Genomic DNA, 17,809 nt, shown 5'->3' on the forward strand with positions numbered 1-17,809 from the left:
TTAAAAAAAGCTCATGTGGGCTCACAGATAGTTTTGGTTTCTGCTATCATACCTTGCTTCAAAGTTTTCCTCAAACTACCCCTATTCCTTATTCTTAATGTTCTAATGTTGGTAAGTATCTTATATTAGTTTGCTACTTGGACACCTATATGCTGCCTGTCCAGAGCAGTCTATTGGAGCAGCATCCCCATGTGTCCTGTCTCTCCTCAAGGTCCTCAGCATCAAGCACACTATCTGATGCAAAGCACATGCTTGGAAGCAATGAGGATGAATGCACTGTGGTAACAGTTCAGTGTATTTCCAGGACTTGAAAAACTTATGCAGGGTCACAAAGACAACAAACTGGAGGGCATGCTATACCTGTCTGTTTACCCGTCTGTGCCAAAGCCATGCCTTCATGGGTATGAGAGCAGTATGCACCTGTGGGGTTATGATGATAGGAAATGATATTGACAGAACTGAGAAATGGCAGGCATTCCTAATGCTACTATTCACGAGGACTATCTTAGGACCTGAAGGTAAGTAGTTCCTGTCTGAAGACCCTTTCAGTCAGTCTTCCTTTAACTCAAGTACCCCCAAAACAAGTTCATACCATGTCCCCAACTTGTCCCAGGACATAATAATCCTGAATCAATACAGAAGGAAAAAAATGGAAATGACTTATATACAGCAGGCTAGCTAGCACCAATATGAATTTGGAAAAATAGTATCACCTACATTTCAGTTAGTTCACAAAAATCATAAGAAAGGACCTATACATGCCAGGCATAGTGGCTCACTCCTGAAATCTCAGCACTTGGGAGGTTTAGGCAGTAGAATCATTCATGAGTTTGAGGCTAGCCTAGGCTATAAAGTGAACCTTTACCCCAACCAAAATCCTGCAAACAATAACTAAAACAGAAAAAAAAATGTATATTTTTTTAAAGTTATTTGAGTTCAACATAAAAATCTCTGATGACTTATGAGAGCTGTCTATGTGCATTATGGATTGATACACACAGAGCACACACTGTGGAAGGAGCAGAAACCAGGGAAAGTTTGTTGTCTTTAGGGATTGTAGAGGCCAGCCAGAAAATGCTCCTTGAACAATGGCATCACAGGAGCAACACAGGAAGTCAAAAAGGTAAAGGCTTGCTTGGGCTGGAGAGATGGCTCAGCAGTTAAGAGCACTGAGTACTCTTCCAGAGATCATGAGTTCAATTCCCAACAACCCCATGGTGGCTCACAACCATCTGTAATGGGATCTGATGCTCTTTTCTGGTGTGTCTGATGACAGTGTACTCATATACACAAAATAAATAAAATCTTTAAAAGAAAAAAGGTAAAGACTCAGAGAGCTGGGCACCAAAACAAGAAGGAGAAAAAAAAAAAAAAAAAAAGGAGGGGGGGAGGACCTGGGCTCACATTTTCTCCTTGACTGACTGGGAAAAGGTCTCTGAGCTGGACAGTGCTCTGGCTGGTCCCATGGTTCTCAGCAGATCCTTGTTCATATGCGCAAACTGAGAGAGTTAATGGGTTTTTAACACAGCTCACAAATCCTTAGCTCTAAGATGTCATACATAAGCTTTTAGTAACTTTCAAAGTATTGGAATGTTTCAAGGAGTGGTGGCCCACGCCTTTTATTCCAGCACACAAGAAACAGAAATAGGGAGATCCTCTTTGAGTTCAAGACTAGCTTGGTCTACATAGTAAGTTCCAGGATAGCCATAGCTACATTTAAAAACAAAAAAAACAAAAACAAACAAAAAGCCCCCCAAAACTACACTTACACACATACACCTACACCTACACCTACACACACACACACACACACACACACACAGTATTTGTAACTATTATTATGAGATCAGATAATTTTCTGCTTTGAGGTTGTCAAAATATCTATTTTGGGGCACAATTCTGCTCCAGAGACACTCACAGAAGAGTTCATCAGACCTGTTAACTTGGCAGACAATTTTGGGATCATAGTCTGTAAGTTCAAGGCTCAAAAGCCAGCTATGTACACTTGTCAACCCAGCTGTGACTAAGCCTGAGGTGGGAGGACCATTTTGGGCCAACCTGGGTGTAACACAAGCAATACTTTGCCTTAAAAATAAAACAAAATAAAAAAGGGGACTGGGAATATAGTGCAGTTAGTATACCCAGCATACACAAGCCCCCAAGTTTAGTCCCCAGCACCTCATGAAACTCTTAGGCACAGTGGCACACATCACAACCTCAGCATTCACAAGATGAAAACAGGAGGATTAGAAACTCACACTAGCATTGGCTGGACACCTGTATCTCAAAAATAGGATGAAATATAATAACTTGGAAAAATACAAGTAAGTATTATAAAAACAAGAACTTCTAAATATTAGAATGTTTTGTAGTTTGTTATGTTTCAGTATCACAGTATGAAAGGGAAGAAGGTCATAGCTCAGAAATGAGAGACAAGTCCTTATGTTACAGCACAGTAAAAGGAGACAAAGCTACTACTGAAACAGTGGTATGATAGGGTCACACCCTGGCACATGTGTCCCTGAAGCCCTGGTGCAGCACGGACACTGTCCTTGGTTCTATAAGGAAAAGCAATGTACAAAAGCCTGAGCTCAGAATTTCCCTCTGAAACTGAAAATGTGATTCCTGATGCATTGGGTAGAACACAGCTCTGCCTTCATCTCTTCTTAGCCCTAGGAGGCATGTCTGCTAGAGCAGGTAGGCACCCAAAACTCTTTGACAGCTGGCTTTCCTGCTGCTCCTGGGGCTTGGAAGGTGGCGCATGCATGCACCTGGCCTTTATTGTCAAGGCCATGCAACAATACCATCACAGGGGCTGGCTCTTTTAGATCATTCAAGTGGACTAATTACTCTCGGGGTCTTATCATGCCAGGGTTAGCAAACATGCTATAAACTCTGTAGAAACCATATATAGAACATCACAAAGAGGGCTTTTTCTAGGAGCCACAAAGCCATCTTACTCAAAATCTTAACCAACTACATGATCTAGACCAGGAAGTGGAATACATTTCTGTAAGAGGCCAGGCAAGAAGAAATATTTTACACCTGTACTCCTGTGGCAAGGACTTGGCTTAGCTAATCAAACCACAACCTTGGGTGGACAGGTACCAAGCCAACAAATATGTGAGGCTATGTTGTAACTGAACTGTTTACTTATGGATACTCTAGTTTGAGTTTCACATAATACTGACACCTTTAGTACTAGTCTTCTTTTAAAAATTCCCCCATAACTATTAAAAGCATAAAAACATTGCTATCTCAGAAGGCAGCACCAGAACAGCTGAGCCTTCGTTTCTTAAGGACCCTGGCCAAGACCATGACCCTGTTACTCCCTGTAAGATGGAACACAGCCTGGCTCTAGCTAAATCAGTACTAGGAACTTAAGTGTGAGGAAAGTACACGTTTGTGCTGCTTCCATCTGTGGTAACCAATGCTTGTCTACAGTTGCTGAATCTGTGTCTAGCAGTCATCCTCACAATGACCACTGGGGCCTTTTCTCATGGGGAGGAAGGCTGGTAAGGTCACTTGCAAGTCAGCTGGTGACAGAATGGGACAGTGTAGAAGTCTCTATCGGTTGATGTCTCCCTCTATGAACTATGTAGCCTGATGAGGTGAAGAAGGGTTGTTGGGAAGTAGTCAGGAAGCATAGGAAACATTCCAGAGTAGTAGGTACAGACACCTGACTTTCACAGAGCACCCCAGAAGTGAAGCTCTACACTGGCTTCCAATTCCACAGGGAGTACACTCTTCTTCTGGAGTTCTGAGGTCTTGTGTGCTCATACTATGTAAGTTCACATCTAGCAGTAAAAGCCTCCACTGAAGGTATTCTGTCACTCGACCACAATGAAAAGTACCAATGTCAGTCTACTTTAGTTTACAAAACTTAATCTTCTGAAATTATACACCAAATTTTGTGCAGGAACAACACAAAGCAGACAAAAACCCTAATACCAAAAGTAATTATAAAATGTATTAAATGCTGAAGAAAAGTAATCATTATAGTGCTAGTACTCCCTTGACTGTCGCAGTGGAACAACTGTTAAGATCACTGTCTTTGCTTTTTAGTACCTCATTCATAAGTTAAGAATTATTATACATGCACCACATGATTATCTCACGGCAGTAACACAAATGTGAAAATAAATATTACCGTCCCCACTAATTTCATCTGCAGATCCAGGTAGCATGCAAAGGAAGAAGTAGGGAACAAAGGGTAGGAGGGACAGGAAGGAAGGAGAAAAGAGAAGGAAACACACTATTAAAATGACAAGTAAATCAAAGCTTAAGAAAGTAACAAAATCACCCAAGGTTCATTAGCAAGATTTTAAAAAAAATATATACTAGTGTGTTTACTGGAGTTTAAAGCCATTAAGCAAACTTTTAAGCTGCCAAAAGATTATATAGTTACACAGGAGAACAGTGAAGCTTAATTACTTTTTACCACACTAGGCAAAAGTAATTTCACTGCCTTTTATGCTTCCATTTTCCTTAAGAAGCATTTTGTATCATTTCAGATACAAGAAACTCTTCATTACCCTGTAAGCAAAAGGGTCACCAGAAGGTACGCCTGTGACTCATATCTCAATGAGGCAGTGAATTAAAGTCCCCCATGATAGATGCAGGCCATGCCCACACTACCATAAAGGGCAAATGTAGTTCTCAAGGCTTTAATGGCAATTCAGGTTCCCATTTGCATTCATACAAAACTGCTAATTTTCAAGCATTTTTGGAAAAAAAAGTTTTAATAATTACAACAACAAAAATCACTGCTTTACTAGAAAACCGTCCAAATGGCACAGCAGCCCCATCTATCCTGAACATCTGCCTCCCAGAACACAGAATGCAGACACCCAGGGCTCATATGGACTGTGTGCCACATGATGTATTAGGAAATTCACAAGACCAGAAACTGGTCTTGACAACCCCTGCAGAAAAACAAGATAACAGAAATGGCACCAGGAAGCTACTTCTTGCCCTGTCATGCACTTAAAAGCAGCAAATGGGCAACAAAACATTGTCTAGTTAAGACAATGGCACAAATTATGTCAACTGCGAGACATAAAACCTGCCCCATCAAGTTATTACATCAGGACAGTGGACAGCACATACGTTGATATTCAGTATGGCTATTGACTGCTTGAGCCAATCTAGAAGCATCTAGCTATATAGTTAGTTTTGTGAGGTGCCTTGGTTGACAGGAAAGCCTGTGCAAGTGCAGTGCAGTACCCGTTGGAGAAGGTTCAAGAGCACAGAAGACCAAAGGGAGAAAGCGCCTAGCTTTCTTAACTTTGTGTTGGCAGTGATTGACTCCTTTACAAAGAGGCAAGAGAAGAAAGAGAAAAACAGAAACAAATTATTTCAATACCAAAAAAAAAAACCCCCAAAAAAAAAAAAAAAAAAAAAAAAAAAAACCCAACCGGTTAATTTTAAAACTTAACTATAAAAACAAATACAAAATTAAAACGCTTTTATTACTATCATTGACTTGTAGCTTAAAAATAATTATTTGATTTTACTAAAGATTAATACTAGACACAAACCAAAACAAAACAAATGACAAACAGCTACGAGCTCTTCAGGTCAGCCAAGTAACAAATAATAACGAAACCAGTAACAACAACAACAACAACAAAGACCAGTGAATAACAGGGTCAGGAACAGTCTATGCACTTATCAACATATAACATCTGTCCACAAAGAAAGACATCTTAGAAAACTGTAGGCGCTTTGTGAGCAGCTGAGATCTGTACTGTCATAACATAAACTGATGGTGACAACAGGATGTCCAACTACAGAAGCTGCAGAGCTGCCACCACATATCCACTCAATTGTCCATCCATGTGCTTAAACTTAAGAGGGACTCACTGGCTATGAAGCAGTGAGGACTCAGAGTAGCTACACTACAGCGAGGACAGTAGAGCACACATATCAGAATCAAGCAGACACAATGTGACAGGACACAGTGTGACAGTACACAGAGGCACAGGGTGCTGTCAGTAACAGTCCTGACTTGAAGTGTAGTCCCACGAAAAATGAAGGTTAAAATAATTTGGCCATCAAGAAGTATAACACACTAGAACAGGAAATGAGAAGAACTAAAATGTACAAATTAGTATTTTTCAAGAGGCATGTTCTGAGTTCTGTGAAAGTTACTGACTACATCACCTGAGTGCTTGGCTGAAACCACTCTTATTTTCTAGACTTCCTACATAAGTCTGGCCGGATAATAAAATGCTTCGTTTGATGCTGTATTATGGACTAAGGTAGGAGATGAAAGATCAGGATCAAAGACAATCCTGAAATGGATAACATTTGTCAGTATTAATATCCTGACATTGAAAATTATGCTCTGACTACATAAGATTATCTATGAAGCCAGATATGGAAGTAAATGCTTATAATCTCACAGCTTTGGAGGTAGAGGCAGAAGGATCAGAAGTTGAGAGTCTGTCTGGACTACACAGGACCCTATGTCAAAAAAACAAAAAGAAAAGAAAAATCCAAAAATACAAACCAAACCAATATGAAATAAATTAAATTTGAGGAAAAAAATCTAGGTTTTTAACTCATGATTCTTAAGACCATTCTCTAAGAATGAATAGTTAAAAAGAAAAAAAAAAAAAAGTAAAAAGCCTGGCAGTCTGAATTCAGACAGCAGCTCTACTACCCACACTGACAGTTTCCACTTCCTGGAGAGGAACCACTACCCATGTCTAGCTTTTCTTAGTTCCTTATTAAATAGTCTATTTCTAGACAGGCAAATATTTTCATCTTGGCTGAAAAAGAGACAATTTTTAAAATGTGTTTCTTGAGTAACAGTGAGTTTAACCTGCTTCATACAAAAGGTTATGGAGGCTTCTTATCTTACAGAATTATTTTTCTGCATGCTTTGAACGTCTACCATGAGTTAGACATACTGTATACTAGACAGTGTTAAGCAAAATAAAGCCATGGACTTCAGGTCGTAGGTGTAGACAATCAGGATCTGCAATGTCCTGAAATGGAAGGAGAAGCAGAGGGCCAATGAAAAGAGGGACACCACTTAGGTGGAGGCCCAGGCATAGGCTCAGCAAGTCACTTGGACTCAACTCCAGTGTGCTAAGGCATGAGATGCTCAATGAACTTCTAAAAGCAGGTGGTAAGCAGACAGGCTACAGACTAAATTAAGCCATTAAAAAGAGAGAGAGAGATCACACAAGGGTGATCCAAAGACTGACAGCAGTGGTCCATACACCCAGTAGTGAGTCCTTTACATGAAGAGTGGCCAACAAGTGAGGCATCCAGTGGCCAAGATGCAATGAGCCCTTAAGAAGAAAATCCTGAAATCCTTCTGGGGTTGGGGATAGGAAGGGATTTGGATGGGATGTCATACTGCCCTAGTATCATTGCTCTGATAAATTATGCTGACAAAAGGCAATTTAGGTGGGGGGGTTTATTTTACCTCCTAATTATGAAGTTATGTGAATTTCAGGTTACAGTCCATTCCTGTGGGAAGTCAAGGCAGGAACTACTTGAAGCAATACTCATATACAGTCAAGAGCAGAGTCAAAACAAATTTTTGCATGCTCATACTGATTAGCCCCCTTTCTCTATTTCTATACAATTCAAGACTCAGATCTAGGGAATGTTGCTCCCCACAATGGCCCACAATTTAGACAGTTTTCCACAAGAATACCATAGGCCAACTTGATATAAATAATCTTTCTTCAAGACTTTTCCCCCAGATGTTTCTAAATATGTTAAGTTGACAATTAAAACCAACCATCACAACCACAGCACTCTGAAGAGCAGGAGGATATCTGTGAGTTCAAAGCCAGCCTGGTTTACATAATGAACTCCAAGAGAGCCAGAATTAGATAGTGAGGCCCTATTTCTAAAAACAAACAAACAAACAAGTTGAACTGGCATATGCATAAAAAGCTGTTTTCCTGTCTCTCAAATAGGAAAACTCCCTTAGGGAGTGTCTTTAAAGTATTCCAACCAAATAAAGGAAGGAGAGGTAATAAAATCTGCATGCAGTGCCAAGATATGCATATCAATAGCTTCCAACATTAGTGAGCCACTTACAGAGAGCATTACACAGGTCAGATTTGAGACTGGCTGAACCCCAACCCACTGAACAATTTTTATTTATTTATTTATTTTTGGTGACAGTGTTTCACTATGTAGCACAAAGAGGCCTGAAACTTGTTATGAAGTAAGGTGAACATGAGCCAGCCAGCAGGCAGCATCCCTACATAGTTTCTGCTTGAGCTCCTAGTCTAACTTGTCTTGATGACTGCAGCTTGGAAGTGTAAGTCAAATAAATAAACAAATACACAAAATGAAAGCCTAATCTGCTTTTAGTCAGCATGTTCTATTACAGTAACAAAATTAAAACTAGAACATTACAATTTGGAGGGCCTGGCTGACAGAGAGAAGTGGCAGAAAGGAAACTGAACAAGAATGTCTTGTTTCACTATTGTTTAGATAAAACTGAAAAGAAAGATCTAAGACATGGGATTAAACACACTGAATGCCCGATAGCATTTTTATATTTAGAGGGGAAGGACCTTGAAAACCATTTGCTTTGGAATAATAACAGGATTACAGGCATATGTAAGAGCTGGAGGCAAAGCTAACATGAAACTGGTTGTAAGCTTTTGGCTGCTGATTCTGGGTGATGAGTATGTAGAAAATCAATTCACAATTCTGTCCTCTCTCTTATATACACTTGAAACATTCAATGATAAAATATTTAAAGAAATTCCTCAAAGACAAAACACACAGTAAGATTTTGACATTGTCTATTTACCTCTATAGCTTATCTTGCATCACAAAGTCTGAATTTAACCCATAATTATTATGCAGTAACTATCAGTTGTGAAGCTCTCAAGTGGGATTCATTTTTCCTATTCTTCCATGTTAACAGTACTTGCTTGATAATTATAAAATGGTTCATAGGTTTCTTGTGATCTATATTGAATTTTATTTAATTGTTCGTTCTCATTAGTTCAGCCAGATTAAGGTTTGTGAACCAAGAATATTTAAGCACTGCCTATTCTAAAACACACACTTTTGTAGAGTCAAAAATGTATTTTTATTTAAAATACTCTGGTATAGCATTTCATTTTCCTCCTGGTATGAAGGCTGTCAGGGTAGGCAGGAAACAAACCCCATAGGGCTGAAGAGGCAGATCCACAAGGGCTAAGTGTGAAGATAAAGGTCCTCATTTTTTGAATGGGAAAGTGGCTCCGGTGATCTGATGTTAGGCAGGCCTACCAGTCCTGCACCACCTCCCACATATTAAAACAGGGAGTCAATGCCAGGGGAAGGAGAAGTCCCTATCTCTGGCCCTCTCATAGAACACTATTTCTCAACTTCTGAAGCTGGTATTTCCTTGTTTCTGTGACCTCTGAACACTTGAGCCCTCCCAGGAACCACAGAGGAAAACAATGTGATTAAGTAGTATCCTCAAATCTCACTAGTTGCAAGCTGAATTCTAATGACATCAAGATGGTGGCATGGGCAACACTAATGAACTATTCTTATTACCCCTGCCCTTATCTGTGTACACCATCACCAACCACAGTGGCTCTAGATACCAGAGATAAAGCTTCTTAATGCCTTAGAGTTCCTCCTAAATTAAACTGCCTTCGGACATGTTTATTGTGACCACTAATACCAGAATAATTTCTAATTTTCCAAGTTATCAGAGTATGCTTAAAATAGCTAATGCCTACCACTCTGCACATATTACCAGTAATATATTAAAAAAAACATAATTTATAACAATGAACTTTTCTCAAGAAGTACCAGGGACTGAACACAAGGCCCACACATTGTAGGTAAGTGCTCTACCACTAAGCTATATCTCCATCAGTTAATAAAAAAGTTCATATAACCTCACTTAGGCTTCTTGCAGAGGTTGGGTTCACACTTAAAAGCTTCCTGCTTCAACTTCCTGAGAAACTGGGATTTTAGATGTATGCTCTTTTGTTTTGCTTTTGTTGGTTTTTGAGACAAGGTTTCTCTGTGCATCCCTGTCTATCCTGGAACTCATTCTGGCTGGCCTTGAACTCGGAGATCCACCTGTCTCTACGCCCCTAGTACTGGGATTAAAGTAGTGCACCACTATTGCTAGCTGCAAATGAACTTCTTTTGCACTTATTAGCAATATTCTAAAGTTAAGGAAGAGGCTGTCCACCCTACATCTTTTTAAACCAGTGTTTAAAAACAAGCATTCAGAGCCATGGTAGCATGCCTGTAATTCTAGTACCAGGAATGCTTACAAAGCAGGGCCACAGTAAGTTCTAAGCCAATATGGGCTGCCTAGTTTGAGATGAGATTTCATCTCAGATGGGGAAAGGGGTGGTGAGGGAAGACATTTTGGCAACAGAATAGATAACTTGGAAGGCATGGCATGGTTATAGTAGAGACTAGATGGTAAAAAATAGAAATAAGTAGCTTTTTCAAAGTGAACAAAGGCAGACTTTTGAATTCAAACAGAAAAGTCAGTACTTTATTATTCCTGCAGAATAAAGAAAATTGCTATAATGAAATCACATGCTAAAATATTACTCCCTGCACACATCAAGATTCTGCAATGATCAATAAAATCTAATAAAAAGAGAATGAGTTCCTGGAATTTGAGGCTTTCTATTACTCACTACTACATGAACCTGGCCAAGCCACATAAGTGCAGAGAGGGATAGTTTCCTCATCTCCAAAACAGGGATATTAATAAGCAAGACAATACTGTGGATATATCAGGCATAATTCCTAAGCATGTAAGTATGTATTTGCTAAGCAGCAGCAAAGCAATCAATGGACAATATACTCAGCATGTAAGAGCCTTCAGGGAGAGATGCAGAGATGATTATTGACCTCTCTGGACCAGTACACATTTCTCAGACCTGTACACAAACCACTCAACCATATTTGAGATGTTCTAGGATTTGAAATGAAGCAAACTGATACAACATTTATCTTGCTAAATGTTTTCTTGATAGAATAATTTTTAGTCACTAACTCGATATAACTAAAAGAATTGATATATCTAACTAGAACTGTATGTAGCAAGATAATAACCAAAACAATCTGTTATAAACATTTTACATGTGCAATAATACTAGAAGCAAGTTGTCTAAAAGTAGTACATCTGTCATTTAAGCACAGAGCTCAATAAAATTAAAACAATACTTCTGCCAGATTAAAAGAACATCACTGCAGTCTTTCCATAGACATATAAAAGAGATAATTGATAACCTATAGTCTGGTTCTGCATGGACTAACACTGAACAAGAGCCACAGAATAACATAATGGCAACCATCATGGACTCACAGTTGAGGTTTGGAGGCTCAATCAAGGGCCTGCTTATTCTTAGAAAACTCAAACACAAAAAACCCCAAATACAGTTGAGCCTTCAAAATACTTGAAATCAGCTTTATTCTATGATCTGGGAAATGTCCTTATACCAACCCTGTTTCACTGACATTCACTCAGGGCATACTTGCAGATCCCTGAAGACAGTCTACGGCACTGGTCTTATAGACAGGGCCCAAGTTCTACCTGAACTCACAAAAGGCATTAAAAATAAACCCTTTAACAATGAACCTAAGGCACCCACACAGCAAGCATTTGCTGACTGTATTCATATCCACCAGGTAGGACATGTCATGGGTAAGTGAGGTAGGATCTATCAGGAAAGTGACCTCACAGAGCACAGCCCACTCCACTGACCTGTACAAAGAAGGCTCACTGTAGTAGCAGATATAGAAGAGCACAGGCCCAACAAAAATAGAATTTAGTGCAAAGGGTCAGCATCTCAACGTACATCAGAAACACACAGCAAAGTAAAAAAATAATCTGGAGATATGATTATAACACAGCACTGTCAAGTATCAAACTAACAAAAACATTTCCAGGGATGCCAAACCAGCACTTGGACTCACTGTGCACAGGCTTCAGGCTGGGTGAGCACAGCTTTACAGTCTGTGAAGACAGGATTTACAAACCTGACTTGGCCTAGAAGCAAGTAGTAGATGGTCTGATAAACAGAATCAATGGGGCTAAAAATACCAGCTGTCGCTGATCACTCCTCTCTGCCTGGTCTGAGACCAAAGAAAGTTTTTGTATAAGGAAGAAAAGACTAAGACAGAAGAGGGTGACCACAATCCTCAGTATAATGTGAAACAATATGGCCAAGGAAAAGGTAGAGAGGGGCCTAGGCCAAAGGATAACGTAACAGTATCTGACCAAGTCTTGGTATCATCTGGTAGCACAGGATTTTTACTAAGAATTTTTCTGAAAGAAATAAATCAGAGACAGAAACATAATCCCTCCTTAGACACTCCAGGAATCCCAAAAAATTAAATCAGACTTTGAGGCTATTATCCAAGTTTGCACAATAATTCTACTTTTGCTCACTGTGTTAAATTTTGTCGGCCTTTAGTCTCAACATCTGTACACTAAGAGAGATGATCTCAGCAGTCTGTTAGAAGGACTTCATGAGTTAATTCATAGAAAAGAACACAGAAAATAAAACAGCACTCACTAAGACCCAGCCACTCGGGTATGGCAGTGCATACCCATAATCCTAGCATTTAGGACTCAGTAAGAACAATTTCAGGACAGCCTGGCTACAAAGTAAGAGTTGTTTTAAACAACAATAGCAGGCCAACTTTTTCCTTCTGAGCATGAAGGTGTCAAATAGGAGGGGCTGGCGGGGAAGTAAACTGCAGAGCTTTGATGCTGACCAACTATTGAAGGACACCGAGGCACCAACGTGAAGAAAGAAGATGGAAGAGCCATAAGGCCTAGGACCTACATAACACCCAAAGGTAAATAATAGTAGAATGAAACTCCCACGTACTAGATAAGTCTGAGTTCACTCCTGTATCTGAGCAACTGTGGATACTGTGGTAAACACAGTCAACAGTTCCTTGGCTTCACCTGCAGCTGCCTTCCACGGGGCATGTACACTTCATTGCCTGAAGGATAAGTGGTGCCCAAACCTCACACATCTATCCTGTAAACAACACTGAAGAACCACCCTCAGGGGCTTCTTTACTCAAGACTTCTACTATGAGAAGCCTTTGAGCCTTTCCCCTTCCAACACAAAAAAACTCCGAGGGCCTGGTGAGTTCACAAAGTCGATACGTATACATACCACAAGCCAAATAAGAACTGTAAAAAAGGCTGATGACAGCTAAAAAACCTAACACTCTAGATTTTCTTCCAAGTCATGGTTTAGGCTTTCAAATAACTGACATGCCCTGGAGAACACATGCTAGCCCCAAAATTGCCCAGCGAGACGAAATCTAGAACCAAGAGCTTCTCTGTACTCTGCCAAGAAGTAGCTGTTGGCTTTAGGCCATCAGAGCATTGATAGTGATAGTGCCCACTAACAGAGTGACTCTGCCAGTGTGTATCACAAACAGAGTGAAGGTTTGTGGGATATTTGTGGGTAAGAAAGAGAACAAAGAGATACATTATTACTTTGGGTACCAAAAGAAGATTCAGAAATAATTGGGCAGAAATACAAATTAAATTTCAATTAAAACTGACTCAAAACAAATGAATATGAATTAAGTCTCATCTATCATGCAAAGAATATACCAGAAAGTTTTATTTCAGAAATATAACCTTTATGTTCGCAGGCATAGCTGAGAATAGATAGTATACCATAACATATACACATGTGGAATTATGTACATGTATGACAGTAGGGTATAACATATATTAAAATATACAGCTGGGGCTGTATATATTTGAAGGTTTCTTTTTCTGCCCCTCCCTACAATTCTTTTATTCCCCACATGTTTAGATGAGGAAAAGAGGAACACACACTTTGAAAACATAACATGAAAGTCATCATATCAACAAATAGTTAAGATAATGCTTATGTAATACCTTGACTATATGAAATAACCATTATGTTAACTGTAAAAGAAAGCCATTTTTTTAAAATCACGTATTTTGAACTTCTAATACACAATACAAACAACGTGTATTCTGTTAAATCCTATTACACTCAATAAAATTAGAAGGACAACTTCAAAAGTTAAGGTTTCATTCTAAACACAGCATGGCATTGAAACAATATGGAGTCCTGTGTACCCTGGTGAGTAACATATTGGGTCACAGACTGCATCTACAGTAAAGTCCATATAAACAGCTATTTCAGGATAGTAAAACCACAGGTGCTTCCTAAGTAGATGAACTGAACACAGAGCTGCATCTATACCATCCTCCTCACGGTTGACTTTTCAAGATCCTTACCTGATACAGAGACTGCATGTGTCCGCATGCCTTGCTTTTCACTGTTGGCCAACCTGCAACAGAACAGATAAAGTGTAAGTACTGCCCTTACGAGGACTAAACACCTGCCCTTGTCAAACAGAAATCTACATCTGCCTCAGAGTAGAAGACCAGCACCATTCCTGAAAGATTACATTCTAGACAGGTGGTTAGTTTTTAAAATTGGAGTCTTAAAAAGACACTTTGTACAGACAGGCTGTGTTAATGCTTCCAAGAGCAGAAATTAAAACAGACAATGTGGCTGGGGACATAGTTCAATGACAGAGCACTTGTTTAGCAATTTGAAGCTCTGGGATTCATCCCTAGCACCACAAACGGAAGGAAGGAAGGAAGGAAGGAAGGAAGGAAGGAAGGAAGGAAGGAAGGAAGGAAGGAAGGAAGGAAGGAAGAAAGGAAGGAAGGAAGGAAGGAAGATTCAATCAGCTAATAATTTAAAAACAGACAAATGAAGAACAACAGATGTGCCTGGACAAAGCTGCTCACAAAGGTGAAGTAGAGCTATTTATACAATACTATGTAATGTGCAATATAAAGGCTATAAAAAGGCTTAAACACTAGACTGTAAGGAATTGTTCAAAAGTTATAAAGAACCATGCAACAAAACCTAGGTTAGCAATATACTTCTACAGGTAAAGGTGCTCGTCACCAAGCCTGACGAGTCTGCTCCCTGAAGGACAGAATGGATTCTGACAACACTGTCTTCCATTGGATACAAGTACAGCACTGGGGCATGTGTGCTTACAGATATGTGTGTATACATGTGTATGCACATACATACATACATACATACATACATACATACATACATACGCAAACAAATGTACAAAATAAAAACTAATTTAAAAGGTATAGTAGCATTTAACCTTCTAAGTCTTATAGCATGTAAAAAAGTATGTGTATATATTGCCATTGTATATAATCTGTTATTCAATACATTGAAAAAAAATTTAGTGACACTTAAAAAAATACAGGCATGGGCTGGATACATGGCTCAGCAGTTAAGAGCACTGACTACTCTTTCAGAGATCCTGAGTTCAATTCCCAAAAACCACATGGTGGTTCACAACCATCTGTAATAAGATAAAATGCCCTCTTCTGGTGTGTCTGAAGACAGCTACAGTGTATTCATATACATAAAAATAAATAAGTAAATCTTTGAAAAAAAAATACAAGCATAGTTTAACTTTTTGGAAAGCACCAAACACAGGGGGAAAGGTCTCCCACTGGCTGAGAAAATGGCTCAGGAAGTAAGGGAGCTTGTACTGCAAGCCTGGCAGCCTGAGTTTGGTCCATGGAATCTATGTAAAGTGAAAGGAGAGAGACGATGACTTCACAGGGTTCTCCTTTGATTTCCATGATGGCAATGTGTGACACATGGCTTTCCAATCATATGTACATTCAATCATACAATACAGATAATGATAATACATCTTTTAAAAACAGTTCTACGTTTTTTAGCTATTTCCTTGGTTTTTATTCATAAGGAAAACCTCTTCCTGCTCCATAAGCATTTACTATATAAGAAAATGGAAAAATTTTCTAGAATACAAGGTTAGCACCAAAACAAATGTCAGAACTTAACACAATGTCTTTTCCTCTTCAGCCAGAAATATTTTTTTATAAAACTGTATAACTCCTACAATCACAAACTACAGTATAGGGTAATAAAATTTATTATCTTTTATTAAATTCAAAAAATACCTGAAATCTATCTTTATTATAAAAACTGAAGTTACCGTCTACTGAATCAGACGTTTCTCTTCCACTGAAGCAACATGGATACCACACTGTGTATCAACTGCACAGTGTTACTGAGTAAACCACACTGCTTGTTCTTTATTCTATACCCACACCAGGTCCCTGCCCATCAGCTTTCTTACCTGCTTGCCTTCTGTCACTTCTATGGAAAATGCAGTATTAGAGTCTGGATGCTCTAAGGTCTGTGCCTCCTTTGCTCATGTTTTACACTCATGTTCATAATTACTATATGGCCAGGTCAAAACAATTCCTTATGTTTTTCTAGCTGCAGACACCCTAAGAAAGGATAAGCTGTTGCCCCAAAGAGGGGCACAGAGCAGACCATGAAAGAAAACTGCTACAGAGAAGAGGGCACAGACAGAATGAAGCCCAGCTCCTGCTCGACTTCACATTCATGACTCCACAGAGTGTGGCCACTAAATAGGTGGGTGATTGTCAGGTGTACAAAGACAGACAAGTGGCTATTTTACAAAATGTGGTTACATAATGACCAAATGTTATGAAGAAATGCAATGGGGTGCACCCCTGGCTCAAAGGCCTGTATCTCCAAAAGTGATGTAGAAGAGAAAGGCCTGAAGGAGAGTTGGGAATAGTTGATAGAGAAATTGAACAAGTATAATTTAGCAGAAGAGAATTTGAGAAACATCAAAATTGAGACTAGAGGTGTCGGCAACTCAGGGTAGGCTCTATAAGGCCACATGTCATAAGAGTTTTATTTAGGACACTATGATGAGGGGCTGAGGTAGACAGGCAATCTCAGTAGGTGTGCAGGCCAAAGTTGATAGAAAGTACGTACCTAACCAGCTCTCCACACAGCTCAGCACAAAGTCCTCACGGACAAGCCTCTATACACCCCGCCACCACATACTGCTAAGGATTTCAGTGTGTCTATGGGAATCTTGGAAATTTTCTCCTTGACTTCTTTGGACACTGCCTAGATCCATCCTTCCATGTTCTGTATCAAGTCATACTTTTCTGACTCTGATACAACTTTGGGCTTGAGGTCCTCAATAAAGCACCTACTAGGATAGCCCTGACAGGTGATACTAATTGTGAGGAACAGGAGAGGAATGGTATGAGGCTGCTAAAGCAGATTATCAGATACATTTACCAAGGAGAGCCAGAGGATGTAGCTACAGAGAAGAGGGCACAGACAGATGAAGCCCAGGATTAGCACTCCTTGTCCCAGGCTTCCACATCTCCACTGCTTATTTTTTTAAAGATTTATTTATTATATATAAGTATACTGTAGCTGTCAGATACACCAGAAGAGGGCATTAGATCCCTTACAGATGGTTGTGAGCCACCATGTGGTTACTGGGATTTGAACTCAGGACCTCTGAAAGAACAAGCAGTCAGTGCTTTTCACCACTAAGCCATCTCTCCAGCCTATCTCCACTGCTTTTTAAGCATCTGAGAATTAACAGCTTCTAGTGTTCTGTTATCTGTTTATCTGAATGGCTAGATTTTTACCTTTATACCTCGGCCCCCAGTTCTTAGCATCCTGACTAAGAATATGTAAGCAATAATGTAATTTTTTGCATTCCTATTTCATGTCTTCAGTTACATTAAATATCAACATCTCTCTTATGGAATTTGTAACATGAACAGTAAACCATCAATTACCCCTCTTTCGTGTTGCTAACTGTAAGAGAGAATGCCTATTTTCACATTTCCAAACAAGCAATGAAGTGAATGTCTAAGCCTATTATTATCATAGCCATCTCTAGATCCTTTAACAGACTTCAA

The 17,809-nt window shown here is 39.4% G+C and overlaps 1 protein-coding gene across 8 annotated transcripts in view; it reads right to left on the bottom strand.

Moving 5' to 3' along the window:
* PTK2 (protein tyrosine kinase 2) overlaps window positions 1–17,809 on the bottom strand; it is a 191,741-nt gene that overhangs the window by 69,055 nt on the left and 104,877 nt on the right. For 5 of the 8 annotated variants that reach the window (XM_080939760.1, XM_080939755.1, XM_080939756.1 and 2 more), the window contains 3 exons: window positions 14,264–14,316; window positions 5,227–5,310; window positions 4,151–4,168 (listed from right to left, as the gene is read on the bottom strand). In XM_080939760.1, the coding sequence (XP_080795886.1) occupies window positions 4,151–4,168; window positions 5,227–5,310; window positions 14,264–14,316 (155 nt within the window). The remainder of the gene's footprint in view (window positions 1–4,150; window positions 4,169–5,226; window positions 5,311–14,263; window positions 14,317–17,809) is intronic. The other 3 variants (XM_080939758.1, XM_080939759.1, XM_080939757.1) reach the window with 1 other exon arrangement.

The sequence above is a fragment of the Micromys minutus genome (assembly GCF_963924665.1).
Source record: "Micromys minutus genome assembly, chromosome: 27".
Lineage (NCBI taxonomy): Eukaryota > Metazoa > Chordata > Mammalia > Rodentia > Muridae > Micromys > Micromys minutus.